The sequence below is a fragment of the Chrysemys picta genome, chromosome 2 (assembly GCF_011386835.1).
Source record: "Chrysemys picta bellii isolate R12L10 chromosome 2, ASM1138683v2, whole genome shotgun sequence".
Lineage (NCBI taxonomy): Eukaryota > Metazoa > Chordata > Testudines > Emydidae > Chrysemys > Chrysemys picta.
Window position 1 is genome coordinate 217,073,944 of NC_088792.1, and position 21,294 is coordinate 217,095,237.

The following is a 21,294-nucleotide window of genomic DNA, read 5'->3' on the forward strand; positions in this document are numbered from 1 at the left end:
GCACATGATGGCATATATCACATAGGTAGATGTGCAGGTGAACGAGCCCCTGATGGTATGGCTGATGTGATTAGGTCCTATGATGATGTCACTTGAATAGATATGTGGACAGAGTTGGCATCGGGCTTTGTTACAAGGATAGGTTCCTGGGTTAGTGGTTTTGTTCAGTGATGTGTGGTTGCTGGTGAGTATTTGCTTTAGGTTGGGGGGTTGTCTGTAAGCGAGGACAGGTCTGTCTCCCAAGATCTGTGAGAGTAAAGGATCATCTTTCAGGATAGGTTGTAGATCTCTGATGATGCGCTGGAGAGGTTTTAGTTGGGGGCTGAAGGTGACAGCTAGTGGTGTTCTGTTATTTTCTTTGTTGGGCCTGTCTTGTAGGAGGTGACTTCTGGGTACTCGTCTGGCTCTGTCAATCTGTTTTTTCACTTCAGCAGGTGGGTATTGTAGTTTTAAGAATGCTTGATAGAGATCTTGTAGGTGCTTGTCTCTATCCGAGGGATTGGAGCAAATGCGGTTATATCTTAGAGCTTGGCTGTAGACAATGGATCGTGTGGTGTGTCCTGGATGGAAGCTGGAGGCATGTAGGTAAGTGTAGCGGTCAGTAGGTTTCCGGTATAGGGTGGTATTTATGTGACCATCGCTTATTAGCACAGTAGTGTCCAGGAAATGGACCGCTTGTGTGGATTGATCTAGGCTGAGGTTGATGGTGGGATGGAAATTATTGAAATCATGGTGAAATTCCTCAAGGGCTTCTTTTCCATGGGTCCAGATGATGAAGATGTCATCAATGTAGCGCAAGTAGAGTAGGGGCGTTAGGGGACGAGAGCTAAGGAAGCGTTGTTCTATGTCAGCCATAAAAATGTTGGCATATTGTGGGGCCATGCGGGTACCCATAGCAGTGCCGCTGACTTGAAGGTATATATTGTCCCCAAATGTGAAATAGTTGTGGGTGAGGACAAAATCACAAAGTTCAGCCACCAGGTTAGCTGTGACATTATCAGGGATACTGTTCCTGATAGCTTGTAGTCCATCTTTGTGTGGAATATTGGTGTAGAGGGCTTCTACGTCCATAGTGGCCAAGATGGTGTTTTCTGAAAGATCACCGATGGATTGTAGTTTCCTCAGGAAGTCAGTGGTGTCTCAAAGGTAGCGTAGGGTCTGAGGAGAGAGTCTACATAACCAGACAAGCCTGATGTTAGGGTGCCAATGCCTGAGATGATGGGGCGTCCAGGATATCCAGGTTTATGGATCTTGGGTAGCAAATAGAATACCCCTGGTCGGGGTTCTAGGCATGTGTCTGTACAGATTTGTTCCTGTACTTTGTCAGGGAGTTTTTTTTAGCAGATGGTGTAGTTTCTTTAGGTAATCCTCAGTGGGATCAGAGGATAATGGCCTGTAGAATGTGGTGTTAGAGAGCTGTCTAGCAGCCTCTTGGTCATATTCCAATTTATTCATGATGACGACAGCACCTCCTTTGTCAGCCTTTTTGATTATGATGTCAGGGTTGTTTCTGAGGCTGTAGATGGCGTTGTCTTCAGCATTGCTGAGGTTATGTGGCAAGTGATGTTGCTTTTCCACAATTTCAGCCTTTGCACGTTGACGGAAGCAATCTATGTAGAAATTCAGTCTGTTGTTTTGACCGTCTGGAGGAGTCCACGCAGAATCCTTTTGTTTGTAGTGCTGGTGGGGAGGATTCTGTGGGTTAGTATGCTGTTCAGAGGTATGTTGGAAATATTCTTTGAGTCGGAGACGTCGAAAGTAGGATTCTAGGTCACCGCAGAACTGTATCATATTCATGGGTCTGGAGGGACAAAAGGAGAGGCCCCGAGATAGGACAGACTCTTCTGCTGGGCTAAAAGTATAGCTGGAAAGATTAACAATATTGCTGGGTGGGTTAAGGGAACTACTGTTGTGGCTGCTTGTGGCATGTAGCAGTTTAGATAGTTTAGTGTCCTTTTTCCTTTGTAGAGAGGCAAAGTTTGTCTTGTAAATGGCTTGTCTAGTTTTTGTAAAGTCTATCCATGAGTACAACCATTGTAGCTGGTAGCCTGTGTGAAGGTAAGCATTTTTGCAGTTTAAAAAAGTGTGTGTTTCTGAGCATCCACAATTCTGTTGCTGTGCAGAATGATGGTCTTTAAAAGCTGGTGCCCAGAGTGGTAGTACAGTGACTGGAGGCCTGCTTTTTAAGTTGGACTTTAAGGCATAGGAAATGGCAGCAATAGTGCAGAGCCACTGGTTAATTCTCTCTGCATCATATTTTCCACTTAAATGCTGAAAGATATCATTGCATATTGTGGGTATATATAAATACGTAGGTAAACCCTGATTTCCCTTTCACCTATATTTGGTTGAAAAATATTGAATTTAATAATTTTGGTAGGAAAAGGGGACATTTTTTTCATGAAAAATTTTGCAGAAAGTTTCTCCATTTTTCCAACTAGATGTTATCCAAAATGCCCCTTTCCACAGTCTCAGGGTAGTGTATTTTATGTCCCTACATATTTACAAAAATAGTGGCTGTCCTCAGAGACCTTTACTTGTAATGTAATATAATGTATAATTAATTTTCTTTTAAAAATTTGGAGCTTGTATTGTCACCTAAAACTGCTTGCTTCTTGTCAGTATTAAGTGCTTTCAATATCAATGTTACACCTCAAATAAATAAATAAATAAATAAATAAAGATGACAAGATGTATTTTCTTACAACCCCTTGCCCTCTAGTATGTAATTCCTTTTAAATATCTTTTGGGAATTCTATAAATTATAGGCCTGTTTTTCCCCCAAGACAAAAATAAAAGCACAAAGGGAGTTGAATAGTGGTTTGTAACAAGTGTATAATTATGTGACATAATGCACTTAATTTAGGAGAGCCTTCACTTTTAAAGCTGTCTCCTTTTTTAGTAATGTGAGATACTATTGTCAGATCATACAATGTATTACTTTCTGGGTTAATTGTGCTTGGACGTATAATTTTGTATTTAAGAAATATATGTGGTACTGCAGAGCAGCTATGTAGAAATAATTATTAATAGTTTTATAAATAAATAAGAGAAAGAAATAATGGATTGGCCAATTCAGTGCCTTCTCAGGTAACAGCAACTGTGTGGAGCAGAATGCACCTATGTGAATATTGCTGTGTCCCTCCTGAAGTGCCAACAATGTTCACATTCTAATGGAACTGCAGAAAACATAACCACATTTTATTGCCATGCAGATTCTGCAGCGGGGGAACCATCAACAAAGGAGTTAAACTAGACCTTGGTAGAAAATTCCTAGTCAGTTAAGCTTTGTGTTACTGTTTGCCGTTACCATGTCCTGTTATGAAAACAACCACTGAGGTGTGACAATTTTTTTCTTAAATAAAAAATATACTCTTAATTTTCTGGTTTGAATTCTTCATAAAATAATTTTGTTTTAGACTTACCACTGTCATTGTGCGTAATCAGACAAAACAGGAATTCAAACCCTAACAGAAAAAATGTAAAGCTTTCAAGAACTGTTTGGAGTTCCAGTTCATTAATGCACTGTCTCTGTTGGACAACATTTCTTAAAGACCATAAAAATTAATAGTGTATTTAAAAAGTGCTTTATTGGCATGTTTCTCCAAATTCTAATTTAGCTCTAGCTCTTAATTGTGCTGTCTCCATGGATGGGATATAGAAGTAAATACTCCCGTTGGCTTCAGAAATGTAAATTCTTTCTTCTTATGCTTTTGCAGTTCAGGTAGAAATTAATCCTCTGAGATATGCAATACACACAAAGGTTTAGATGCATGATGCACAATCCACCACCTAACGCCATGGGACTGAAGGACTCTAGGTCCTCTTTTTAAATATGGTAGAACATAGGAAATTTCATTCTGATTTCACTTGGTTGTTATATTGATAGGAGGATTTAAAACAATTTTTTCCCCGTCACTGTCACTTGTGACATAGTCTTTTGTTTGGAACTAGAATATTGGTGAGGAGAGTAGGGAGAAGAGGGGATGAGTAACCTGAATTTTTTTCCTCCTAGCAATTGGATTCTTCCTTGTTCCTGGTTTACTCCATTGAAATGGAGGAAAGTTCAGTGTTCTAAAGCAAGACACTAATTCCTTGTTCTGCTGCAATCCTTGAATCCATTTCCTTACTACTCTTAATTAAAGTAGCAATAGCTGATAGTAGGCTTTCTTATTCATAAGAAATGGAGATGGGAAGCGACTTGGGCTGGTTGGAAAATAAGAATTCCGTTTCACGAAAATGTTGAGGTTTTGGTATATATTTTCATTCTGATATGGAATGAAACCAAGACCTTTTGTGTTTATATATTTTTTTTAAAATGAAACCCCAAAAACCAGAGTGGGAGAGGGAACACAGAATAGCAATAGACCAGTGATTCGGACACTCCAGGTGGAATGTGGGACACCCAGGTTCAGGTCCCTTCCTGCTTTGCTTGATTCAGACCAGGGAAACTTGAACCACCATCGTCCACATCCTATGTGAGTGCCCGAACCACTGGGCTATTGGCTATTCTCTCTTAATTTTCCTGATGAAAGTTTCACCAAAACTTAAGTTTTAAGGCGGGTGCTCTGCCTGACTTAGAGCAGGGACCTGGCTCTCCCATATCCCACGTGAATGCCCTAGCCACATATCTATTCTGGTGCATGTGCTCTGTTCCCCTGGTCAAAACCAGGCAATCTTTCCCAACTAAACCTTTGTTGAAACCAATATACTTCTGCAAAAAGTTTGTGTCAGCAAATCTGCATTTTCTTACTAAAAATGTATTGAAAAGTTCCAAACTAGTAATAGAAACGACTGACATGCTCATCCAGTCCTTTTCCTTGGCAGTATGGGATTGTTTCCTACAGTAGATACTTTGTCCAGCTAAGTTTCTGTGTGAAACAGTGTCGTATAGAATACAAATATAATAAATCTGGCGCTCACTGTTTACTAATGTTGTGATTTTTGTCAAAGCATGACTAAATCTTAACAGACATATTTGTAAATGCTTTTTACTTACTGCTTGTAGTTATTTTCCTTCTAGAGACTGAATCCCACACACCTTGAAGTCAGATGGGAGTGTTGCCATGGCCTTTAATAGATGCGGGGTTCAGCTCTCAGACATAGTGATTCTTTCCCCTGTAATAATTGATCTATTGTCTTTCTAGATATAGAAGTTAGATTAGGGTAATTGTCAGGATCATTTTTATTTCCTTTTGGGAAAATCTGTGTCACATTTACTTTTCTCCAGTGTTTACTCCTGAGGGCATTCTGTGCCAAAAAAATAAAAATTCTGTGCACAATATTTTAAAATTCTGCAAAGTTTATTCATCAAATAAATGTGGAAGCTCCAGCATGGCATTGGGGAGCACAGGCCACTGGCTGCACAGAGGTGGGAGATCACTGTGCAGCTTCCCCCTGGGACATGGACTCAGCGGTGAGGCTGCAACCCTGACACAGCGCAAAGACCGGGCCTGCTGCTCTGTGCCAAGTGCACCAGGTGTGGGCAGGCAGGCTCAGCAAGGCAGGATCCAAGTGTGGAGGGGCTTAGTGTTGGGGGATCCAGGTGTGGGGTGAGAAGGTTCTGTGTTGGGTAATCTGGGTACAGGTAGCTCAGTGGGGAATCGCGGGGGGGGGTGGTATCTAGATGCACAGGGGCCTTTTGGGGGGTTCTGGGCGCAGTGATAATGGACTGTGCGGGGGGTCCAGGTGAAAGTGGTTGGGGCTCAGTAGTGGGCGGTGTCTGGGTTTGGGGAGATAGAGCTCGGCGGGGGGTCTGGGTGTGGGGGGCTTAGTGGTGGGTCCAGGTGCTGGGGGAGTGGGGCTCGGGGGGGGGGTTCTGGTGCAGGGGGGTGAGGCTCAGTGGGTCTGGGTATGAGGGGGTCTGGATGCATGGGGATTGGGTGGAGAAGCGAGGGGTGCAGAAAGCGTGGGGGGCGGAGTTTGCAGAGCTTCCTACAGCTGGGGGAGAAATCTGGGCATGGGTCTGACACAGCCCTGGATGCTGTGCAGGGGAAGTCTAGCAACCCTGCCCGGCGCAGGGTAGGAACCACCAGCCAGGTCTTCCCCAGTCACTCCCCCTGTCCCACAGTGATTTACCTCTCTGCTGGCTTCCCTGGGCACCCAAAACATACTGCTGGGGAGGGTCGCATGACCACTTCTGTGGCTTCACTTTGCTTCCCTGTCAGAAAGTCATTTTTCTGTGGGAAGCAAAGAAAACTTCAGGGGACATACATTCTGCGCATGCACAGTGGCACAGAATTCCCCCAGGAGTAAATGTTTCAGCATAATTAGATTCAATGGTTAGAAGTTAGAATTTCAACCTTGAAATAAGATGCAGTTTCCTAATATTGAGGGTATTAAACATTGGAACAGCTTACCAGGATAAATGGTGGACTCACCAGCTCTAAGTGTCTTTAAGACAAGTTTATATATCTTTTTAAAAGATTGTTTTAATCCAGCTTCTGGGGGAAAAAATCTAAGGCCTGTGTGCACAAGGGTCAGGTTGGGTGGTTGTGATGTTCCCTCCTAGCCTTAGAGTCTGTGAGTCTGGTTTATATTCTCTCACTTCATGGTCCGTGGAGAGAATAGGAAGCTATGCATTGCTCTCATCATGCTCATGCCATTTTCAGATCTGCATTAAGACAATCACTATAAACAAATCTCATGCTTCAGGGTTTCAGCTGGCTGCCAACTGGGGTCAGGAAGAATATTTTTTCCCCGCGGATGAACAATTGACCGACTGCATTTTGGTGTGTATAGTGGTTGGGGTTTTTTGTTTTTTGTTTGTTTGTTTTTTTTGCCTTCCTCAGAATTATCAAGAATGGCCACAGTTGGAGATAGGATCCCAGACTGGGTGGAGCAGTGTTTGAGATGATGTAAAGAATCCTCTTTCTGAAATGGTTGGCTGGTATATCTTGCTCATGTGCTCAGGGCATAGCTGATCGCCAGATTTGTGGTCAGGAAGGAATTTTCCTCAAGGTCAGATTCGCAAGGACCTTGGGAGTTTTTGCCTTTCTCTGTGGTATGGAGTAGAGAGAACCTGCTAGGAACACCTGAGTGTCTCTTATCAATTCCCTGCCATTCCAGGGACATCAGGCATTGTTGGCACCTTGGTCTCCCCTGTTTTCTGCCTGTGGCATGTAGCAGTTTAATCTCTGAGGACTGAAATGCTTTAGTCTAACCCAATTTACTGGTACAACACGGGATTGTGGGTGAAATTTAATGGCTTGTGATTACACGGAGGTCAGACTAGAAGATTTTCTAATGATCCCCTCTGGCCTTGAACTATATGAAATCTTTGTGTATAATTTTTCGGTAGCTTCTAGGTGCAGTAAATTTGTTTAACGCATTTCCTTTATGCTATAGGTTTTGTATCATTAGATCAGATGATCTGCACACCGTGTGTTCAAATTTTTCAAGTATTCCATTATCTTTGTTCTTTTTCAATAGCTAGTTTTACAAGATCTTGCTTCTTTTTTTAAAGTTTTCAGACTTCTCTATTTTTCTTCTTGAATACAGATTTAAAAAGGAGTTTAACATGTCAGCTATTTTTTACTTCTTATTAGTTTAGCCTCTCTTATTCACTTTAACCTCTTTGGTTATCATTAACTCACTCTGCTTTTCTGCCATCCTCCTTTTCCTTTAAAACTTTCACTGATTGAGTCTGTTCTTCCTTTTCTGTTCTCAGTACAGATTTTCTTTAACCTCAAACTTTTGTGTGTATTTTATAAGGTCACAGAAGCTGGCCAATTCTTATTTCTTGTATTCTTTTTCAAAAGAAATTTTGACTGCTGTGCCTTAATTATTTTGGGCCAGATCCTCAGTTGATGTGAATTGGTGTAACTCCACAGTGGAGCTATGCTGATTAACACCAGCTCAGGATCTGACTTGCTGTCTCTTAGGATTCTACAGCCTTTAACCACAGCAGTGGACTATAGTGCTCAACCATATTGCACTTTAGTAGATTTCTCAAACCCCCAAAATTGGCTTACCTGATATCTGTTACTCCTGCATTATGTCATTCCATTCCTTAATAAAGTGAGTCTAGATAGTGGTCACTGGTTCAGTGCTTCCCTATTGTTCTTTCAGTCTCAAACAGTTCCTTCAGATTAGTTAAAAATAATAAATCATGGGCATCTTTTCCTCTAGTTGGAGTGGTTTCTGGATCATTAAATTGTTTTCTGTGTAATTTAGGAACTGTTTGTTTAATGTTTTAGGGTTATATTTTTTTTACCCAGCAGATGTTCGTTAAATTGGCACTGGAGCCTGAGAAACTAGTCTAGGAATTTTTTGTTCTCTCTCCTGTCCTCGTGATCTCTAAGTGGTGTCCACAGTCATTTCTGCTTTGTTTTTCATTCCTTGCATCTTTACCCAAAGAATTTCTGCAACATATATTTCAGGGATTCTCAAACTGGGGGTCAGGACCCTTCAAGGGGTCACAAGGTTATTACATGGGGGGTCACGATCTGTCAGCCTCCACCCCAAGACCTGCTTTGCATCCAGCATTTATAATGGTGTTAAATATATTAAAAAGTGTTTTTAATTTATAAGGGGGGGGTCACACTCAGAGGCTTGCTATGTGAAAGGGGTCACCAGTACTAAAGTTTGAGAACCACGGATATATTTGGTCATCTAAATGTATCTCTGTAGTAGTATATAGAAACTAAATTCTCACCTTCTTTATCAGTTCCTCTTTCTTGGCTGTAGATCATCTTCTCTCTTTAGAATCTCCACTTTGCTTCATGCTAGACCCTTGAGCTGATCAAAGTAATGCATGACTCAGACCCTTGGTCCCTTTACGTTTGTGGGGTGTAGGAGGTATGCAGCAACAGTACATTTAGCTGTGGAACAGAAAAGGAAATAGCATATTACTTGCCAGCAACTGCTTCTGTTGTATTGACTTTGCACGGAAATGCCATTGCTGTGTTCAGTCAAAAAAGAGAAGCAGCTTAAGGCCCCAGCCCTGCAAGGAGAACCACCCAGACAGACACATGTCCTCACTGAGCCCCACTGAAGTCAGTGGGGGTCCTTTATAGTTTTCCTTTCAGGATTGAGGCACCCAATCTTGATCAGTCTTCCTGTTTTCACTACTTTGTATTTTAAAACTTACTCTTGTGTTCTTTAATTCATAAAACAGAGTATCATGCGTTATTAATCAGCTGTGAAGTGATTAAATTTATAAAACTGCTGGAGAATGAGAGCAGCATTAGTTGTAAATCAGGAAAATAACTAGGTAGATATGGTTAAATATTATTAAATGTGGCTCTGACATCTGCTCCCTTCTCTATTTCCAGATCTGGGATGGAGGAGGGCAGTTGGAGTTAGGTTCATAGTTAAAATTAGTGTGCTGGCATGCTGAGAATTGTGACGCTTTGCACTAGCAGATGACAGAGAAAGCAGTCAAACGTTTATCTCTTAGCAACCTCAAAGGATGTATAATGAACTATACTGAGCTCTAGGTACCTTTGACCTGAACAAATTGGCTCCTACTAAAGCCCTTTCTGTCTGGGGTTTTTATCTTTTTTGTTGTTGTTGCTGCTGTTACAGGAAAACTATTATAGATGTGATGTGACCTGTAATGCATTTTATTTATTGATTTGCTTAATTGATAAATTGTTGTCTACAGTATTTCAACATGCACCCATGAAATTAAAAACAAAATGTGTCCAGTATGCCATAAAAAGAGATTCAATACTAGACTTGTTTTAATCACTTATTGCAGATGAGGTAGTTCAAATAATATTTTCATAATAACTGTGTTTTACATATGTAGAAAGTAAAAATTACTATTTTAGCACACCCACCATTTTCACCCTTTTGATGCCTGTAAAATTACATTTACAGGGTTTTTGCTGCTTTTGTTTTTATTGATGTTATACTAGTTTTTTTTTTCTTTCTTTCTTATGTTTTTGTTAAGGAAAATTGTTTTTCTCCACCCTTCTTTCAGCAAGTAGGGTATATTAGATGTCATGGGAACTAGGTTTCTTCAGCACAGAGAAATATGCTAAAGTTACTGCCTTCATTACATTTAATTAATTTGTTCTGTACTGTATTCCAGGAAGTATTCCAGGAAGTACAATAATGATCTGGATTTTGTGTACAGCAATTCTAGGCATATTAGGCTCAAGGTATATGGCTGTGATTTAAACCACATCAATCAGTTGTAAAATGTGTGATCATCAGTAATACTGATGATTTTTGAAGTAGGCACATAGATGCTGGATTAGGCCACTTGCATTTACAGTAATGACTATAATGAAAATGCTGTTTTAATACTAGTAGTTGATTTCCTTTGTTATTCCCACTTCCTATCCCTTCCCATTCCCCTTAATTGGAACTCTATTCTTATGTAATCTTAGTTGAAGCTATTTCTGACAGTGTCTTCTGCTACCATCGGCTTATTTTCTAGATGGGAAGTGATGGAGTTTTGCGCCTCAGTAGTTCCGCTCTAAATAATGAATTCTTTGCATATGCAGCACAAGGGTGGAAACAACGATTGGCAGAAGGTAACTCTCTACTTGTTCTCAGATTTACCAAATATTAATTTTTATGAAGGATGCCTTTTTTTCTTAGCCAAAATAAAAAAAAATGTATACTTGAGAAATACTTTTAGAATGGAGAATGCAGTACAGCAGAAATTCAGCAACAGTAATTGCTGATTCAGTTTTGAATTTATTCTAGAGAATCTCTTTTCAGTTAATAATTTTATAGTTCGCTATGGCAGCTTATTTGGGCAGTTTAAAAATAACTAAATAAGCATTTTCATCACTGTCAGCTTTGGAAACATAAATGCATGTGACTAAATCCCACCAATATACTTTGGAAATACCAAAGTTATATGCTAATTGCAATCTTGCAGGTCACACTCACCTTTGTTTTGCATTGAATTACTGTTTGGATGGCTTTAACAAAGAACAGTATATATGTGTATCTTTGTACAATATATAATGGTCCCGTATTAGCGTAAACCTTGACAACTTTTATTCAATATGTTAGTATTTGTTTTTTAGGAGAATTTACTCCAGAAATGCAGTTGCGCATCAGACAAGAGATTGAAAAGGAAAAGAAAACAGAACCTTGGAAGGAAAGGTTCTTTGAAAGGTTTTATGGTGAAAAGTAAGTATTGGACCAAAAACCATTTTGTTTCATTTTCTTTTAGAAGGAAATGAAAATATTGTTCTGTGCTTCACATAGTACAGTCAGATAAGTTGTAAAACTTAATAAACCAGTTATCAAAGGCAGTAGTTCCCCAATATAAGAAATTGTGGGTAAAATTATAGTGGCATGTCAGCATTTACATTAAAAATGCATTTTATGGGGTTCAGAACTCATCCACAAAAATTTATTCTGTGCAGAATTTAAAATACAGAGTCTGAACGTGGGAATAATTTTTATTTTAAAAGTATTGTAACAAGCCAGTTTTTGCCTGAAATTATAAACAAATCTTTTACAAAACCGAAAACCAATAGAGATGTTTCTATGACATTTTTTAAAAAGTCAGTTTAAAAAAATTAGTCTCCTAAGGTGTTTCTGACCCAGACATTCCAGCATTGTGCTAGTGCACACAATAGGTAGGTGAAATTGACTAGAGAATAACTTTACAAAAGTGAAACTGAGTTGTCTAATTCTATTTTCTGAGATGAGGTACAAAAACAAAACAAATATCAGAAGAGGGGTAAAGTGAATTAGATGTATCGGGCCAAAGGCTCAGCTGGTGTAAGTCATCGTAGCTCTGATGTCACTAAAGCGATCCCAGTTTACAGGAGCTGTTTACAGCCCTTAAATTTTTTCTGTTTTAAAAATCTAATATAGGTAAGGAAATTGGTTACTGTTTTTTAAACCTGAAAATGTCCTTTTAAATGGCTTTTAAAAAGTCAGTCCAGTGCTCTTTGACTTATGTAGGTGTTAAAATATAGAATTATATTGAGTTTTTTGGTTTTTATGTAATTTTTTGTGCACTTCTAACTTTAAAGTGGCTTCAGTTTATAACTTAGAATACATCCTATGTAAAATTTGTGTGGATAATATCTGTGTTTAATAGACAGAAAAGGCCCAAAGGAGCCATTATAATGTGTAGGATCGTTTACATTTTATTTATTTTAAAACCGCTTTTGTTTACTTAAGCAGTCAAGGACATTCAGAGACCAAAACCTACATCTACATAAAGGCAGGATTATGACAGTAACTAAAGCGTTGTGCCTGGACATTAGAGCATAGGTGCTACCTTGCACAATTCATTGATTTCACACCACCGCAGTATTTTGGTGAAACAAGGCAGCAGATTAAAGGACTGAATTTCAAGTTTAACTTTACATTTCCTTGCTCGCAGCTTTCTCACAACATGAGCATTATTTGAATACCATTTCATCTGTTAACACTCTTGGATGCCTTAGTGTAACAGAACTGCTCTTTTTGATCAAGTGGCAAAGCATTTTCCTTGAAAGCCTGGAGGTCAGGATATAGTCCAACTGTAGACCTCTTCATTTAAATATATGTAAAGCTAGCCATTTGTTTATGGAGTCTAATGGCCTTTAATTATGCATGTTAGTATACAAGTCAAAGTTACAGAACTCTGCTCTAAGAGGAAGGCTTTTTTGAAAGGTTGCCTTGGGACTTTCTGCTGTAATTAGAAGCTTAAACACAAACTAAGCAAAATTATTAGCTTATTTTAAAGGAAACGGTGTTCCAAATGCACTAATGAGTAACGTGTCCATAGGGCGTAGTATTAATTATGCTAAAAGGAACCAGCAGTCCTACCTTGCTAACTGAAAGTTGGGTGCCATGGCCAACAGATAAGGTTCAGTTTGCAATGACAGTGACACTGGGCAGTATTGACGGTAGGTTTTTGACTTCCAGATAGTAATGCTGGGTGTCCTAATACTCACAATTTCTTCTGACCATTAGACTGAACCTGTTTTTCTCCACCTGTTCTGTTTCATCGGCATGGTTCTTATCTGGCTAATCTGCGGGCACCTGCTGTTTCATCCCTCTAGGTCTCTCTACTGCTTGACTTGTCTCAAGTGTGGTTTTTTTGGTGGACTATGGTTTGTCTGGCAACATCTGTACTAGAGTTCAGTCTACTTGCTGCTTACTACCTTGTTTTGACTTGGGTTTTTTAAACTTGTTTTGAATATAGTTTGGATTGAGTGCCTTCAAATACTTTGATTCCATTGAAATGGAAGCTCTTGATAGCTCCGATTCTTTATGAGCTATTTCTCAGGTGTGTTGGCAGCAAACTGGGTGTCACCTTGGGGTCTGACCGATTTTCCTCTCCAGTCAGTTTGGTGATTTTTGTTGTGGCCTCAGCTGAGTTAACTGCTTATAAATATTCCATTACCTGGCTCTCAAGTTCCATCATCTACCTGGAGATGTATCTTTAATAAATTGAGAATCTTTGGGATCACCCTGATTAAACCCCTTTTCAATTCATAGCTTTAGACTGTGCCCAAGAGCCCTACCATCTATTTGCCGGACTCTGTGTATTACATAATACATAGCAAGGTCTCCTTCCTATTGTTCACTTTCATCCATTTTATTTTCTGTTTTCTCCATGTTCTCTTACTTTGAAATAGTAAACCTTTGATCAACTGATGTACTTAATCATGATCAGATGATGTGCAATTCCAGATATATTAACTATTTGCACTTTTAGAAGAAACATGATTGTCACCTGATGAATCTGACTCCAGTGGTCTTATCTTGTGGTGACTATCTCTTTTCCCGCTCTGAGATTAAAGTGGCTGTGGTGATGCTAACCAGTTGTTACCTCTAGCCACTGGCTTTAGACCAGTATTCTCTGAATTTTAATGCTGTTTAAAACTCTTAATTAAATGCCAAAATAGTCTCACTGATTTCCCTTTAATATGGATTACTGTATCATCCTCTGTGTACCTTTGATGGCTATATTTAATTTCAAGACTGGCTGTCAGACTTTACCAAATAATTCCACACTAGCCAATTAGAAGCACTTTCAGTACAGTGAACACCTTTACCATCAATCTGATACTTTCCATCGGGGGTCAACAACATGTCTGTACACAGAAAAACTTTGAGGTCTGTGATAATTTTTCAAAAAATTGAATGACTGAATGACATAACCTCCCCCACCCCCCAAGTCCGTCACTAAGTACGGTAATTTTGTTAAGTGTCTGTCGCGCAACATGGTGGTGCTGACCCCTGCTTTCCATGTAACTGCAGTCTTGGTGTCTTGCTATCTTTAAAACAGTGGAAAGACCAGCCAGTTGTGCAGGCTGTTATCATCTTAGACCCGTGATCTTAAGGCTTTCCTTTGTTGCAAGCTTCTTCATCCACTGTTCTCTGAGCCCATGGGAACATCTTTTAAGTCATAATATCAGAAATATTATTGCCCTATGCCTTTACTGAATACATCCCATTAAAAGGGCATTGTCAGTTTAAAAATAATGGGGTAGATTCAGCGGATTAATCCCTCCTCCTTTTTATTTCCATTGTATCTCTTCCCCTTCATTAAAATTATTAGGACGCCTGGTTTTGAGTATCGTTTCTGTGCTGATTATGTTCAGCTTTCTCTTGCATTTCCTAATTCTTCAGCTGATATATTTTTTCTATATTACAGTATTTTTCTATTATGTATTCTATTTTTCCTATATTCAGGGGTGTTGGAACAATTTTTATAGTGGGGGTGCTGATCCTGGAAACTATGTATTTTGGGGTCTGTTATTGCTACTTCAAGCCAGGGGTATGGCAGCAACCCCAGCACCTCTATTTCCAGCACCACTGCCTATATTACTAAGTGATTGGTAGACGTTTTATGTCAAATACTCCAGAATGTCCTCCTATTTAACAAGGCTAAAAACAAGGTCCTCTTACTGGCTTCCAGTTGTACAGTACCTTTCCCCCTGCCCCCCTCTCTTTCTTGAGACTGGCTTTGCTTCTCCATTCAAGAGACTGGGAGTTCTTTTTGGTTACTGATTCTTGATTGATTTTTATAACATGATTGTTATTTTATAGTCAACAATGCCATCTATTCAGAATTCCTAAAGTGTGCTACTAAAAATGTTGATTCATTCCATGATTATTCCATACTTGGAGCTGTTACAGTGTGGACCTAAATGAACTTCCTATTTCCTCTGTCACCCTCTGCAAATTATTCAAAACCATTGCTTGCTTAATTTCCTGATATCCTTCGTTCTTGTACATCACTCACTTGTTTATTCAGTTACATTGTCTTCTCATTAAATTGAGGATGGAGATCAATCTTCTGTTATTGGCGTATGGTTCGGAAGACCATCATACCCCTCCTACCACCACAGCCTAGCATTTGTGTCTTCTCCAGCACTCTGGAGTGTCACATTGCTGCTGGTATGGTCACCCATTGCCCACTCCAAAAGGTGCTCAGTATTCTTCAGCCCCATTGTCCTTGTTCAGAAATGAGAGTGCAGGATCATGCTCTTTTTATATTTTCTCTCAATAGCTCTTGTTTCTAAATTCAGTTGTCATTTTTCAACCTAAACCAAATTACTTTTATAATTTTTTTTACCAATTGTCCGCAATTCTTAGCTGTGTTTTAGTTTTATTTGTCTGAAGCAATAGAATTATATGTAAATTAATATATAATATTTTAGGTAAGAAAGGGATTAAGAAAACATCCTAAAATGGAAGTGTAAGCAAGGGCCCACACTGTGACTTTTTACACTTCAGTCACTTAAAATACAAAGATTATAAACGACTCGTTTATTTTGTATTTAAGAATGTTAACGATTTTTTTATTATAGAGAAATCTGATGAGTTGTGTATGCATAGACCTAAATATTAAAAAACTGAAAGTTTCTCATCTTAAAATAATGCTGCCGCATATGCTTCTGAAATAGAATGGAATCAAAAACGTGAGCTTGCCACTGATATTTTCTTACTTTGTGTAGTAGACTCTTGATTGGAAAATAAATGAGGATGAAATGGGATTTTTTTTAATTTTCATTGCAAAAACACATGAAATTATTAGAAGTTTCTAAACAGAAAAGAAACAGTTCATCAGCTGGAGGCAAGAATGAGTTTCTGAAATGCAGCTTTTCCTGCTAATTTAGGCAAAAATGATATTAATAGAAATATTTTTTCTGAACTGTTTTTAAATTTCAAACCAAAACTGTTTTAATTGAATTTAAACAATTCTGCAATACTTGCAGTGCTATTATTGCAGCATTGTGCTGGCATATGAAAATCAGAAAGGGAAATGGAGTATAAATAAAAGTGCAACCAAATAGTGTCTGCATTTTATGTGCAATTTGAATAAAATGCCAAATGGTTAAATAATAAAAAGTAAATTGCATTTTTAAAATTCCTGAAGTTTTACTAATCAAAGGTAATATAAGTAATACAGGTAAGGAAATTTTGTTTTCCTAAATATATAAAGCCAGATCCTCAGCGAGTATAAATTGGCATCACTCTGTTGAATCTACCCCATTATTTTTTATATGACAATGCCCTTTTAATGGCATGTATTCAGTAAAAGCATAGGACAAAAATCAAGTCCTTGTTTAATTCTGTCTGTGATTACATGACATTTTAACTTAAGTGGTTTGTATTTTAGGTTGGGAATGTCAAGAGAAGAATCTATGAAGCTCACTTCAGTACAGAACAGTGATGAAGATGAGAGTAGTTTGCTGTGTGGATCTTCTGGTATACCTGGTCCTTCTAAACAAACAACTTTTGAGGACCATGAACAGAAAAGCATGAAAATTCCACCTCTTCCCGAAAGAGATTTCTGTCAGTCTCTTTGTAATGTGGAACAGGTTCCAGTCAAGGATCTAATGGCGGAATCAGATTCAGAGGATATATTGGTACCTGACGAATCTGTAATTCAGGAAGAGATTGCTGAGGAGGTTGAGACAAGTATCTGTGAATGCCAAGAGGAGAACCATAAAACAGAGCATGAGTTTTCTGAGGAGCCAGTAAGCCCAGCTGGTACTAATGAAGAAGTAGAAGCAGTGCCACTTGCAGACAACTCAGCATCCTGTGTTGTGATGAATGATGTAGTTGATACTTTGTCTCACATTGAAATTAAAGTGGAGTTGAAATCAGAATGTCCTCAGGAAGAAATGTCAGTTGTGATTGATCAGCTGGAGGATTGCTTATCACCTGCACAATCTGCTTCATCTACGAACTCTGTCAGCGATACAGCAGAGAGGGATTCTGAGTCTACAAAAGAGCTAAGTGCTCCAGAAACACAAAACTCTGCTCTAGAAGGCTCATTGTTCACTGATGGAGGCATTGCTGTTGATATGGAGCTACAGAGTGACCCTGATGAACAGTTATCTGAAAATGCTTGTATTTCTGAAACTTCCTTTTCCTCTGAAAGCCCAGAGGGACCTTGTATCAGTATTGCCTCTCCAGGAGGTGACACACAGTCCACTTCAGAGGAACCCTGTACTCCAGCATCTCATGAAACGGCTTGTTCATCTGAGGCAGCCAGCAGTGAAAATATTGAACCTGATAGTCAGCAAAAGACCATTGAAGAAAGCCTGCACACACCTTTAATGTCAGAAATATCTCCAGTGTCCACTTCACCTGTAACCTCAGAAGCATCTCTGACATCAAACTTACCTTTGACATCAGAGGCATCACCAGCTTCTAATTTACCTTTAACATCAGAAACCTCTCCAATGTCTGATTTACCGTTAACATCAGAAACTTCTTCCGTGTCTTCTGTACTTCTAGCTTCTGAAACATCTATGGCAACCAGTTTACCTTTTCTGTCAGAAACATCTCCAATTTCTAATTCCCCCCAGAGTGAAAGACTTATTCTGCAACAAAGGAAATCACCATGTTTATCTGAAGAATCCCTCTCCCCTTTAAAAGAAGAAACTTCAACCATTCCTAAGGCATCTCAAGAGGAAAATCTTATTGCACAAGAGAAACTGATTCAGAGTACAGCTGAAACTATGAAAATGGGTCCTCTAGCAAATATACCCGAAAGTTCAATATTGGAAGAGCCCCAGAGCAAAAATCTTACTCATCAATCATGTAGATCACATACTGAAATTGAGAAATCTTATATTGCTTCCATTTCAGAACTCTCTTCTCCAGAAGTGATCAAAATTAAAAATCATCATGTTCAGCAAAGAATGGAAAAGAAAGGTGTGCTCTCGCCATTAGAGATATCTGTCGTATCAGAAGGGACAGTGGGCAAAAGCACTGAACTCCTTCCAATTAAACCACATGATAAAGTATATACCTCATCTCTAGAAAAGACTTCATTCTCAGAAGTGTGCAGAAGTAAGTCACACAAACAACAAAGCAGTGCACAGATACGGCTGGAGAGTTCCCATTCTTCTAAGTTATTAGAACCCACAAAATCACCTGAAGTAAGAATTGAAAATAGAGATGCAGAGATCCCAAAGCGAAAGACTGCAGAGCAGCACAGTTTTGGAATCTGTAAAGAGAAGAGAGCTAGAATAGAAGATGATCAGTCTAATCGTAATGCTCCATTGACAAGTCCATCCGAGAAAGAGCAGCCACCTAGAGAAGAGCCCCGAGTCCCACCCCTCAAGGTAAAGTGGTAGTAAATGCCTACTGCGTCAGAAGGCTAAAGATGAGTTATCTGCTGATTGCTTCTGGATTTGTTTCTGTTTCTCTTAAATGTTTGGTATAGGGAGAGAAAGATAAGCAATTTCCAATACCTCTCTTTCTGTGTTGCACAGTTTGAGTTACCTCTTTTTTGTTGCAAAGTTACTTTCATGTAAAGGAAAACAATCCAAATATATATGACTTAAAAATAAATCCATGGACTTTTCCTTTGTTTCTTAGTATAGTTGCTAATTCCCCAGTCTACAATATTCAAAATTAAACAAGGGCCTGCTCGCTCACAGTCTGTTTTTCTTTCTAGTTGCTTCCCCAGGGAAGTTGAAATAGTGAATTTGTTACAACAGAGTCATTTTTGTTATAACTGGTCAATTCCTCAGTCCTGCAAAGGGATCCAGATTGAACGCAGAGAGGCTCTATATGCAGTCAACAGTGTGCCCTTGTTGCCAAGAAGGCTAACAGAATTTTAGGCTATATAAGTAGGAGCATTGCCAGCAGATCGAGGGACGTGACCATTCCGCCCTCTCCGGCATTGGTGAGACCTCATCTGGAGTAGCGTGTCCAGTTTTGGGCCCCACACTAAAAGAAGGATGTGGAAAAATTTGCAAGAGTCCAGCAGAGGGCAACAAAAATGATAAGGGGGCTGGAGCACATGACTTATGAGGAGAGCTTGAGGGAACTGGCATTATTTAGTTTGCAGAAGAGAAGAATGAGGGGGGGATTTGATAGCTGCTTTCAACTACCTGAAAGGGGGTTCCAAAGAGGATGGATCTAGACTGTTCTTAGTGGTACCAGATGACAGAACAAGGAGTAATGGTCTCAAGTGGCATCGGGGGAAGTTTAGGTTGGATATTAGGAAAAACTTTTTCACTGGGAGGGTGGTGAAGCACTGGAATGGGTTACCTAGGGAGGTGGTGGAATCTCCTTCCTTAGAGGTTTTTAAGGTCAGGCTTGACAAAGCCCTGGCTGGATGATTTAGTTGGGGATTGGTCCTGCTTTGAGCAGGGGGTTGGACTAGATGACCTCCTGAGGTCCCTTCCAACCCTGAGATTCTATGAGTAACAGCCTTTGCTTGCAGATCTTTTTGCAAGACTGGGACACATGATGGCTTAAATACAAGATTTCCCTGTACAGTTAGGAGGCAGAACCTTAGCTGTAAGGGACAAAGTCTTTATGAGAATGCACATATCTTTACTAGCAGCAGAGCAAAGGCAGCAAAATACTAGCTAGATAAATTGTTTTGTACACATTTGTCTTTTTTTTAAAAGTTTGCTCTGTTTGGAAAGTTCTTCTTTTTAACATGTGATGACAATAGATTTATTTAGTCTGTTTTGTGATGTCTTGTCCATCTTAGTTTCGTACATGATGACATTGGCCAAAACTTAGGTCCAGTCTACTTAACTCATCCTACTGTCTGTGCAGTGTGAGTCCCCAATTATTCAGAGCTGTCCCTTTTTTCCATTTATTTGTAACTGCTATAGTCATTGAACATTGCTAATCTGGCCAAGAAGGCAAATACAGTAAATGTTTCAATCACTAGTACTACAGCATGGACCAGCTAACAGTAGTTGATGAGCAAGAATACAGTTGGAAGCTAGTCCACTCTAACTTTAGTGGTATTCTTGGTTTTTTGTTTTGTTAAGACTCCAGCCTCATATATGGAATTCTAATCACTATCTAATTACAAAGAAAAGTAGATCACTAGGGAGAAAAAGGTATCATAAGTCTAATTTTAAAAATTAACAATCAAACAATAGTTACCATTTTATCAATATTGATGTTGCAAAGTAGGATTGAAAAAGATCTGCTTTTGAGCTGGAAAGCAAAATGTTTCAAAGTAGTGTTTTAAAGTAACAGTGTAAGTGTTATTAACTCAACTATTAAACTAACCAATGTTTTTAAAAAAATTAGAGGAGGAACAAAATGATTCAAGAGATTAGTTCTAGATGATGGAACCTTTTGTCTGTAGGTTGCTAGTTCAAACCCAGATAAAATCAGTAGTGTTGATTTTTGGTCACTATCTGCTGGGTGTTCATTGGTATATGTGAAATTAGTTTGATCTCATTCCATTTCCCAGCTGAGAAGTTTCGACATTACAAAACCACCACCATAACTAGCACTAATTGGCAGATTCAGTAGACAGGCCAAGAATTGAATTGGCACATAGAATGAATTGCTCTTTCCCTCAAGGTCAGGGTTGAGGCCCGTTGGCAGAGCTGTGTGGGGAAAGTTATACTGACACTGTCTGTGCTGTACTGTGGAGATAAATAAAATGTATATTACTACAGCACTGGAACTTCAAGTTCCACTGCTTTCTAATAGAAAACCAGATTCTTTCAATCCCACACTGCATCATCAAATTGGTCCCCTGCTGGGGAAATGGCAGCTCCTACCAATAGAGACAGCCCCAGAGACATTGAAGGGAGATACTGAAACAGCAGCAGGCATTTCTAAAATTTATTTTGGAAAATCATGTGTTAATCATTTCTTTATTTAATCAGTATTTAACTCTGTAAGATGGTGCCACTGATAAAGGCTACCTTTCCTTATAAGAATGACCCTGCCAATGTCCCAAACCATAAGGGCTTTTTTGTAGCTTTGACTTCCCTTAACTCACATTTATCACATGGCTACTTTTCCTATAAATGTTACATAGCTCATCTCTCTGCTACTGTCCAAAAGAAAGTCACCTCACTGATCACTGAGGCCCCACTAACCTGGACAGCTGAAAAATGTGTCTATTTTAAGAGGTTAAAA

The 21,294-nt window shown here is 39.2% G+C and overlaps 1 protein-coding gene across 6 annotated transcripts in view; it reads left to right on the forward strand.

The window, feature by feature from the left end:
• ASXL3 (ASXL transcriptional regulator 3) overlaps window positions 1-21,294 on the forward strand; it is a 151,616-nt gene that overhangs the window by 120,488 nt on the left and 9,834 nt on the right. For 5 of the 6 annotated variants that reach the window (XM_065585458.1, XM_042857081.2, XM_065585456.1 and 2 more), the window contains 3 exons: window positions 10,391-10,487; window positions 10,992-11,097; window positions 16,547-18,506. In XM_065585458.1, coding sequence (XP_065441530.1) covers window positions 10,391-10,487; window positions 10,992-11,097; window positions 16,547-18,506 — 2,163 coding nt within the window. The remainder of the gene's footprint in view (window positions 1-10,390; window positions 10,488-10,991; window positions 11,098-16,546; window positions 18,507-21,294) is intronic. The other variant, XM_005279966.4, reaches the window with a different exon arrangement.